Source organism: Pygocentrus nattereri, chromosome 18 (assembly GCF_015220715.1).
Source record: "Pygocentrus nattereri isolate fPygNat1 chromosome 18, fPygNat1.pri, whole genome shotgun sequence".
NCBI lineage: Eukaryota > Metazoa > Chordata > Actinopteri > Characiformes > Serrasalmidae > Pygocentrus > Pygocentrus nattereri.
In genome coordinates, this window is record NC_051228.1 from 38,620,487 (window position 1) to 38,631,158 (window position 10,672).

Consider the following 10,672-nt stretch of genomic DNA (forward strand, 5'->3'; position numbering starts at 1 on the left):
CTGTCTGTCTGACTGTCTGTCTGTCTGGCTGACTGACTGACTGGCTGTCTGTCTGACTGTTTGACTGGCTGACTGACTGTCTGTCTGGCTGACTGTCTGGCTGACTGTCTGACTGACTGACTGACTGTCTGTCTGGCTGACTGTCTGTCTGGCTGACTGTCTGGCTGTCTGACTGACTGACTGTCTGTCTGTCTGTCTACAGGCTGCACACTTAATAAGGGAGAGAATATCACTTAAAAACGATCGTACTACGAAAAGGCCTCCGTATGACGCTGAACGTGATGAATTTTATACTGAGCGGTGACAGATTCCTCATCTATTATTAGTAGTGAATAGGGGGTTAAACGCAGCAGTGCACTGTGGGAGTTTCGTGTCTGGCCCAAGGCTCCACCCACCTCTCCCCCTGTAGAAGAATTGCCTGGTAGGGGGTTTACTTCACTGGTCTTAACTCCTCTCTGAGAGCAAGAGCCCCTCTGTTTCTTCATGATCCACACACACACACACACACGGCTCAACACGTGAACACACACTCGAGGACTCGGCTTACACTTACACATTTATGACTGATCACAGGTTTGTGCGCATTCGAAATGAGCTGATACTTGTGAGAATGAAGCACAGCAACAGTGACGGAAGCTAGAAGAAGTGGCAGATTTCCTGGGCCTAATTAAAGCGACAGTCTGTCGTTCAGCCAAGACACTTTTTTTGCTTTGTTAATTTTGCACAGGAGTTATGAGTAAAGCCAGGCGTAGACTGCGATTTTAAACCCGATTTGGTCCGAGTCGACTGAACTTCATAATTGGGCCAAATTTCAGCTTCATTTGCCGTCGTTTGCTGTGCAGCGTTTGGGGGGAACGACGCCAAACTACGTGTGCTGTAACATTAACATCACCCTTCACTGGAACAAAAGGGCTGAAACCAAACCCTGAAAAACAGTCCCAGACTATTATACCTCCTCCACCAAACTTCTCTCCTGGGATCCACCAAAAACGATGCCCCAATTAACTGCCCAAACGAGCTCAGACTGAGCAGCTGGACAATCGGATGCATTTCTAAATTTTGGTCACTAGTGTCACAGTGTGAGCAGCCACATGAACCAATTTCTCACTGTCGCACCGAAAACCTCACACAATCACAACCACCTCTCCCGCAGGTCCATATCTGCGGCTCCAGCGTCCGTATATGACGACTTTGCTCTGTCTGACCGAGTTGAACTGCGAGGTATAAATAAATAGTGCTTTTTTTAGAGCTGTAGAGCTGCCTGTCTGTAGACCACCTGGTCTTCATCTTCAGTGCACAGTGCGGCACAAGTCTGCAAAGCTGTTGTAGCTGCCTATGTAGGGTTCTGGCTTCTACACCAAAATAGTGCACTGTTTGTGCAGGATGGGGCTATTTATTAGACATGTGATGCACTTCATGGGTGCAGGAGCAGCTATTTTAATATATGGTACACTATGTGGGGAGCAGGGTGCAGTCTGAGATTCAGGACGTCGGAGGCGCAGCGTGTTGTTCTGAATGAAACCGCTTTAGGCTGCGTTTCACGTGCAGCGTGAGCACCCGTGTCGCGTCAGCTCAGTCGGACGGAGTGTTTTCGCACGGCGTGAGCACATAAATCGCAGGCTTCGGCCGAACACGACGGGCGATTCAAACGCCACCAAAGAACAAGATTTCTAAAACCGCAGCATCTGCCTGGCTTAATGGAAGCTGATCAGTTGTGAGTCACTCTGCAGTCGTCATCAAAACCACGTTAGGAGCTCCAGGTCTGAGCACATTGGATACCTTTTGGGCCACAAGCATTTTTCCTCAGAATGTCACTGGATATAATACAGATCTTGCTACACGCGACAAGCAAGCTCCAGCTCCTGTGCGTTAAAATGACACTGCGGGAAAGAAAGTTTAATATGACACTATTATAAACCAACACCAGCCACTCAAACTACAGGCTGCTACTACAAAGCAGCTCATCAACCACGTCTGACCAAGCTTTCTGCTTTCTGAGGGCGTTTTGGTGAAGCTGCCAGTCTTCCGGCGTCAGTGTGCAGCAGTGTTAGATTCCATGTAGCAAGATGTGCATTTCAACTCCTTAATGACTCTGGAACTCAGAGAGTCCAATCACGTTTGGAGGTAAAGTCTACATACAACAAAGCACAGAGCATTAGATCAAAACACTGGAACACCTGTTTCCCACAGCGCATGATGATATTTATTTTTTTGCATAAAGAAGTCAGATTAGACCCAGAGTGAACGAGCACGGTCTGTCAGTACTGCGCACATTATTACATACAAATTAATGGTCAAGGCTTTGTGCAAAGAACTTAGACAGTAGAAACAAGCACCTGGATTTGATCTGGATTTCGCCTATGCTTCAATTTTTTTAAACCAATGTTTTCTCCAATTTTAGCCATGGCCAGTATCATCCAGTAGCTTAAAGCGCCATCACATCTTTTCAAACTGCCGCTAACATCATTGGTCAGCTCAGAGGACTTCATTATTCAGCTAAGAGACGCCCATGTTGGCTAGTGTCACACTGAATGATGGGGGGAGGGAGGGACATACCACGCACTCAAAGAGAAAGGCCAGCTATGCTACCGGGTGCAGATGGCTGTGGCATCACCAACGACCACCAACGAAGCAAACTTCCAATATTAAACTCTATTAGGTCGCTGTTGTCGGAACAAAACCTCGTAACTCCAGGATGGTAACTTTACAGGAGAAGGAAAAAACCTACTTCACTTTTAATGGAAGTCAATGGAACCAGAATTTTTTCCAAGCCATTTTGGGCCGTTTCTTTTGGTCCATTCATCATGAAATTTACGTACAACGTAAAGGGTGACAGGTGAGTTCAAATTCTGTCAAAAACTGAAAAACGTCAAAAACGGAGATACGAGGTTCTCTTTCGACCTGGCTGATCAACCACACTCCTCAGGGTAAATGGAACATGACGTACGCTTGGGTTTTGTTTTATTTATGTATGTTTTTGCTTATTTACCAAACTCTGACTTTACATCACCTACTAATGACCAGTATCACTGACATAGTGCAGATCTTAAACTGCTACTGAATACCAAACACTTCTAAAAGTCATTAGTTCACGGTGTTATGCAGAAAGCAGTAAACAGGGCTAAATGAAACGAAAAACAGGTGTTTATCGCCCAAAGCGGCACAGGTTGTTAAGTTATATAGCAATGGAAATCAAACAGTCAACAAACAGTTAGCAAATGTTAGAAAAGAGTAACAAAAGGGGAACTTACAGGGTTTGCACTAACCTTAGAACTCTGTACATGCAAAAAGACAGAAAGAGACAAAAAAGACGAGAGAAAGAGGACAGAGCACAGAAAACACAAAGAAACACAAAGAAAGAGGCATTATAACACAAAGTGATAAAGTATTATAAATTAGTCAAATTAAGGGTTTAGTAAGAGGACTTGCAGAGAACAGAGAGGTTAGAAAGGGAGTACGATGCAAAACAGAAGAGACCAGAAAACCAAAGTTGACCTAGACGTCAAATTCGTTAAAACAGTTAAAACTATGTGCTGAAAATGATGTGATCTCAGAAGCAGAAGTAGAAGCTGCTGGTCAAAGACGGTGAGAAACCGATTTCCCAAGCTTTAAAGATCAGGATCTGCATGATCACAGACATCTGATCTGAACGACTATAAAACCCTAGAGCCAGATTTCTTTTAAATCATCGGTTCAGATTCAGGTGGAAACGACTGGAAAGTATCACTAAATCAAGCGATATGATCGTGTAAAAGTAGAGAGATCATGAGAATCAGATTATCTACCTACAGGTGACTATTTAACACAAAAGCAAACCCAAAATCCAGCAGATGATCTTACTGACGTGCAGCCTGTGGGGGGTGCTGTGGTGCCACTTACAGAAGGCGAGGTGGCAGCGGAGAGCAAGGGCAGGATCCCTCCACAGGCGATGATGATGTTATCAACCATCTGAGAAATGAGGTGGATGGTGTTGTGCACAAATATAATGTTCTCGTTACTGTTCACGAAGTCCATGACCGATTTAGTCGAGTGGCTGCGGAAAACAGAACAATGGAGAGAAGAAAAGAGAGAAGAAAAATAAAGACCAGTAACAGTCGTATTTCACAAACCTATGCATCTTTGTCAAGAAGCATAAAAATACACGAAGACATGAGCGGCTAAGTTTACACTCGGAGACCAGTGTTGATGATCTGAATGGCGTACAGGCTCTAGAACCCCATTAAAAGCTAACAGCACTGCAGATCTGGAGTTTCTGCCCCTGTGAAGATCTCCTGCTCAGATCTCAGCTATATAACCCCTTTCCTGACCGCATGATCCAGAGCACCTGCTAGACCGGCCCTCAAAAGCCCTGCTCAAACCCTCAACATAGTCCACATGGAGGCTATTACCACAGCCATCCTGCCTACCCTCCATCAAATCAACCAGGCCACCTGCTACAGGGGATGTCTAAGCTGCCTTCAAGTCCTTTTCGGATGCTCCTACTTTTGACTTTGGCAGTAAGAGGTCTGATCTGTTTTGAAGCTGTTCTGGTCAGAAACGAGAAGGACATGCGGGGAACAATAATCTGATCGTAATCGGATTTCTGCAGTTATCAGATTATTCAACTGGTTGTGTAAACACCACACTCTGATGAAGAAATCTGATTCGGGAATCTGATAAAGAGCCTGGATTTTAGCTCAGTAGTCAGATTTCTCAGTTCATGTAAACTCTTACTATGATTTCTATCAGACGTCTCAGTCTGCGCGAGATCAGACGGTGGACGACGCGAGACGCTATTCAACACTACTGGAGCGGCGCTGAAACCAAACTCGAAATAAAGGAGTAAGTACTCTTCATCTTCTAGACGATGTTTGTTCATATTTTAGTGGTGCGATGTTTAAAAAAAAGCCACGGTATGAAGTTTGAGTTCTACGTTATGTTACGTTACTGTCTAACTCATGTAGATCCCCACTATCTGATTACTCAAGTGCATGTAAACGATTACTGATTACTGACAAAATCTGATTTTCTGCAGTGATCGGATTATCGAGCGCATGTCAACGCGCTCAGTGTTCTAATTCGTCCCGAAAGTTTTCAACGCGGTTGAGGTCAGGGCGTTGCCGGCCACTGCAGTTCCTCCACACCAAACTCGAGCCATGTCCAGTCATGCTGCAACAGGCCAAACTACATGTGCTGTAACATTAACATCACCCTTCACCGGAACAAAGGGGCTGAAACCAAACCCCAAAAAACCGGACTATTATGCCTCCTCCACCAAACTTTACTGCTGGCATTATGCATTCCTGCAGGTGGTGCTCTCCTGGGATCCACCAAACACAGATTCGCCCATTAGATGAGTTTTTGAGAGTGGACAGTTTACCCTTTGAGTGTTCATGTGTGGCTGCTGAATAATCGAAATACAATCTACAATGCACAACAATCAGGGCCCACCATTGTTCTCTGCTTGACGTGCCTCCAACTCGGAAACTCAGTTTCCCCATTAGTAACTACAACGTCGTGGTGGCGTTCACGTGCGCTCATAATCGTGCGCATGATTCTCCAGACGTCCTTGATGTGCTGGAATAATTGCATAAGGCTGGATTCACACATACAAGCTCTGCGGTGTCGGCATGCCAGGCATCACGGCGGTGTGACTGCTACAGCTTGCGCTGAGGAACAGTGAGCTAATTGTCACAGCCTGTAGGCAAGATGCATATATATCCGTTTCCCTAACGGATATCAATTCACATCGGTTCATTTCTGAATGAGCAAGTTGCCTTTGTTTACCCTTGGCTGTTTGCTGTCTTCAGATTGGGCACTTGCCTGAATAATGCCTGCAAATCTATCACAAAACGAGTAAGCAGCCAGACCGTTAGCTAACACTACCCTATTCTCTAGATACTACGCCAGTTCTAGGCCTGAGAGACAAAACAATAACTATGACTATCAAAATCAAAGATCGTTTCGATGCTGATAACGAACATTTCTGTTCCTGAGACTAACAGCAAAAAGGGACACAGTAAAAATACTCAGTAAAAGTACAAGATGTTACTTTGACAATGATCCTGATATTTAATTTAATTTAGTATTTCACACCAGAATAATACTTTTCTTTTCTTCAGGGTTTAAAAAAAAACACTTAAAATTGAGCATTAATACAGGACACTACATCCCTAATCTGGATCAATGTACACTGTCCAGAACTCCTCATCCTGGCCACTCACCTTCTCCACACATGTACGTCTGTCTCCAGGGCGAAGAGCAGGTCTGTGAGCAAGCGTTGGTGCATGGGTGACCACTTGAACTCTGGGATGCGGAACATAGTGGTCCGCGGGCCGGGGCTGAACTGCCGCCGCTGCTCCTCAGTCATGGGCATCCCTCTAAAGCCCAGATCCACCCGCAGGTCCCGCTCCATCTGACTGCCTGAACGCCCATGTAGAGCCTGCAGCAGAACAACCCGTCATCCAACCCGTCATCATCCAACCCGTCATCCAACCCATCAATCAATCCGTCATCCAACCCGTCATCCAACCCATCAATCAATCCGTCATCCAACCCGTCATCCAACCCATCATCATCCAACCCGTCATCATCCAACCCATCAATCAATCCATCAATCAACCCATCATCCAACCCGTCAATCAACCCGTCATCCAACCCGTCATCCAACCCGTCATCCAACCCGTCATCCAACCCGTCAATCAATCCATCAATCAACCCGTCAGCCAACCCGTCATCCAACCCGTCATCCAACCCGTCATCATCCAACCCGTCACACAACCCATCAATCAATCCATCATCCAACCCATCATTCAACCCGTCAATCAACCCGTCAGCCAACCCGTCATCCAACCTGTCATCCAACCTGTCATCCAACCCGTCATCCAACCCGTCATCCAACCCGTCATCATCCAACCCGTCACACAACCCATCAATCAATCCATCATCCAACCCATCATTCAACCCGTCAATCAACCCGTCAGCCAACCCGTCATCCAACCTGTCAATCAATCCCTCATCCAACCCATCATCCACTCATTTGTTCATTCATTCACTTAGTTCACATTGTTTTTTTTTCTCATTTGACGTCACCACACAAACGAAATCGCTGCACTATTTACAGCTGACCGGCCACAGCGGTAGGAATATGAAGGTGTTTATTATTATGATGATTTAAGACACATTCTGGAACAATATGCGGTTTTGAGCATATTGTGGATTATGTCAGCATTTAAAGAGACTTTTAAAGGGTCTTTTGTTTTGCTGTCCATATTTTTGTCCGCTGTATAAGTGTAACTTTTGCACACCAAGCATAACCTGGCTGATCGAAAAACATTTTGGGAAATGGGAAAAGGTGTAATTTAGATAAAAAACTACCACTTTAAATCTTTGCCAGGCAGGTTTGTACCTGTGTGGTGGCCGTTGTTTGGATCTTCTTCATCTCTTTGTCTTTGCCATCGTCAGACCTCTCTGTGTCGGACATGGTGCTGACGGCGTCTCCGCTCCTGGACACCGCAGTATCTCCTGCACCACTCTCGGATCCCTCAGCACCCCCCACTGCGGCCTGGACCTCGGCTTCAGCCAACGTGCTGATGTCGGCCAGCGTGTCCTGCAGCTTGAAGCCCTCGTCTGCAGGCAGTGCCCCCCCATTGCTGGGGCCAAGGTCAGCGCCACAGGACGTCATGTGAGCCAGCAGACTGAGGTCATCGCTGGCACTGGAGGCACAGGGTGGCTTGTCTCGGCCGGTCAACGCGAGCGGCTCTGCCGGGGCCAGTGAGGGCAGGAGCTTCTCGTCAGCTTTGGGGAAGCTGAGGAAACCGTTGTTGCTGGGCACGCTGTCCTTTTCGTCGGCCAGCGTGATCAGGGGGCCCAGGTTGCTGTCTTCTTCTCCCAGCCCCACCACGCCCACCTCCTCTTCCTCCTTGGGCCCCAGGCCACCGTTCAGCTTGCGTACAGCTGCGCAGTAGGCGCTGTCCAGCAGGGAGTCCACCTCTACCAGAGGGCCATTTTCTATGCCCCCTCCGCCACCCAGCGCCTCCGGGGACAGGTCCAGGTCATCCAGCTTCACCTCAGTGGCTTCCACCTTTTCGGCCTTGATGTCCACCAGCAGGTCATGGACCTCCACCCTGACCCCAGGCCCTGTCCTTTCCGGTTCTGTCTCGGGGCCTTTGGCCTCAGCCAGCAGGTTTCGCGAGTCTCCGCCCTCGCCATAGTCAGCCTCACTCTCGGGCGTTTGTGTCTGCGACGTGTCGTCCATCTCGCGGATCTCCAGGTTGCCGTTGACGGCGGCCGGCTGCGCAGACAGGCCTGAGATGGTGCTGACCGAACCCTTCTTTCCTTTCTTGATGTTCTCCTCCTCTTGCCGTTGGTACTCCTCGTACATCTTGGCCAAGTACTCCTTGTGCGCCTCGTACGTCACCTGTCGGAGCAGACAGAGGGATCTTAAGACACGGCAGTGACTCATATCACACGCGTTTACAATCGGAAGACGCCAAAAACGGGATTGGATGATTTACGTTCCAAACAAGACAATTTGTGTTGCAGTGAGGTTTGTGCACTCATGCTGTATTGTGTGCAGTGTGTGTCACTTAAAAACACCTAAAAAAAAAAAATTCAGCATATTTATGCAGAACTCTGTGATTAACAGCCAGCTGCCTCGTACTTTTGACTTTGATTCATGTTATTTAAATTTCATTTAGTCATTTAAAATGCCAATTTATTACTTCAGTGGCAAAATAATGTTGTTTATATTTACACTGAACTAAACAGCAGTAAAAAAAATGGCCATAAAACAACAACAACAAAAAACAGAAAGAAAACGCTTATTTAAGGTTTGGGGAACACAAGACAGCTATTAACTAATAATGTGGGTATATTTAAGCTTCATATTCATCAAAGTGTCTTCGGAACAAACTGTTTCACACTAAATAATGATTTGACAGATCTGACAGTTTTCAGCTCCTTAAATCCTCTTTAAGAAAAAGATTTTCAATATGCTTTTAACAGCTGAAAGGTTCGAGCGTGTGTGAGCGCTGGTGATCATAACAAGAGTGGACTGTGCAATTATTAAGTAGCACTTTGGTCTCCAAAGTAAAAATGCGCTATTCAAACAGCTTTCTATTTAATTTCACAAGTTACTGCAAACTGACAAAGAAATCAAGGGTCTCTAAACTTTTAATAGGCACTTGCAACAACTGCTAACACTCATAATTAAAAACAGCTAATAACAACCAGCCCAAAGTGCACTGCTGTTCAAAAGACTGGACCTGCTGTTCAAAACAACAGAACTGCTGCTTTCAGTGATGCAAAGCCAACGTAGCTGTGGAGACGTGTGTAACATGACTGATGTGCTCGTCCTGTGCAGCTTCTTACAGCTTCTAAATAATTCTAAATAATTAATAGTTCACTAGTAAGCTGTAAATAAAAATGAAGAAGTGTTAGATGTGTCCAGAAGGACGGGGGGCGGTGTAGAAAGTCCTGAGACGATGGTGACAGCTGTATAAATCTGCTGATCATAACTTCCCAAAAAAGAATTTAAACAGAATTATCATTATTAAACTGATTCAGTTCTAAAGTCGGATTAGCTGAGCAGCATTTAAACATTTACTACACGGAGACATTTGACTCCTCACTACTGAATTTCGCATTAATTTGCAGTTACTAAAAACATTTAATAACCAAGTTACGGTTACAGTTCATAGTTATAGCTACAGTTTTCCTTATATCTGTCTTTCTATATGTCCGACTATGTCTGTCTGTCTGTCTATCTATCTATCTATCTACACCTCAATCTCTGTCTGTCTGTCTGACTATCTGTCTATCCATCTATATCTGACTATCTGTCTGTGTCTGTTAATCTATCTATCTATGTATCTCTGTCTATCTGTCTGTCTATCTATCTGACTTTATCTGTCTGACTATCTGTCTGTCTGTTTATCTGTCTGTCTGACTGACTGTCTGACTGACTGTCTGACTGACTGACTGTCTGACTGACTGACTGACTGACTGACTGTCTGTCTGTCTGTCTGACTGTCTATCTATCTGACTATCTGTCTGTCTGTTTATCTATCTGTCTGTCTACATGTCTGACTATCTGTCTGACTAACTATCTATCTTTCTGTCTGACTGTCTGTCTGACTGTCTGTCTGACTGTCTGTCTGACTGTCTGTCTGTCTGACTGTCTGTCTGTCTGACTGACTGACTGTCTGTCTGATGTTGCTGCTGTTTCAGAAAAAGCAGTTGGAGACATTAGAGTCTGTTTGTGTGATTTTAACGCATGTAAGTTCATTTTAAACCACTTTGTTTGCCCAACACCTCGTGATCACAGTAACACACAGCCTGTTGTGGCTTATTGCTTTATTTTACAACTTGTCCACTCAAACATCTCCCAAAACTCCCAATAATTAAACACATACCGTATAACTTATTACTGTAGACACAATCACAGTTATTCACCACGTGTGATTCCAAAGGAACTTACTGTACACAGCTCACACTAGAATGACACAGCTGAGATGGTCAGTACAGGACAGCATGACGAGCAAAACAAAAGGTGGTCCGAACCTTGGAGTGGGCGATGCTGAGGGTGTCCACCCACACGCGCCATCCTCCCCACTCGTACTTGATGGCGTGATACAGCAGGATGCGGAAGATGTTGTAGACCATCTCGGTGATCTTCTGCTCTTCTGGGTTC

General features: G+C 45.6%; 1 protein-coding gene across 16 annotated transcripts in view; it reads right to left on the reverse strand.

The window, feature by feature from the left end:
• nbeaa (neurobeachin a) overlaps positions 1–10,672 on the reverse strand; it is a 280,982-nt gene that overhangs the window by 65,545 nt on the left and 204,765 nt on the right. For 6 of the 16 annotated variants that reach the window (XM_037547319.1, XM_037547321.1, XM_037547324.1 and 3 more), the window contains exons 21-25: positions 10,543–10,672; positions 7,388–8,398; positions 6,204–6,421; positions 3,880–4,033; positions 3,252–3,275 (exon numbers count right to left, since the gene is read on the reverse strand). The exon at positions 10,543–10,672 is cut by the window's right edge and continues 63 nt beyond it. In XM_037547319.1, the coding sequence (XP_037403216.1) occupies positions 3,252–3,275; positions 3,880–4,033; positions 6,204–6,421; positions 7,388–8,398; positions 10,543–10,672 (1,537 nt within the window). Of the gene's footprint in view, positions 1–395; positions 480–3,251; positions 3,276–3,879; positions 4,034–6,203; positions 6,422–7,387; positions 8,399–10,542 lie in introns of all 16 variants that reach the window. The other 10 variants (XM_037547327.1, XM_037547322.1, XM_037547329.1 and 7 more) reach the window with 3 other exon arrangements.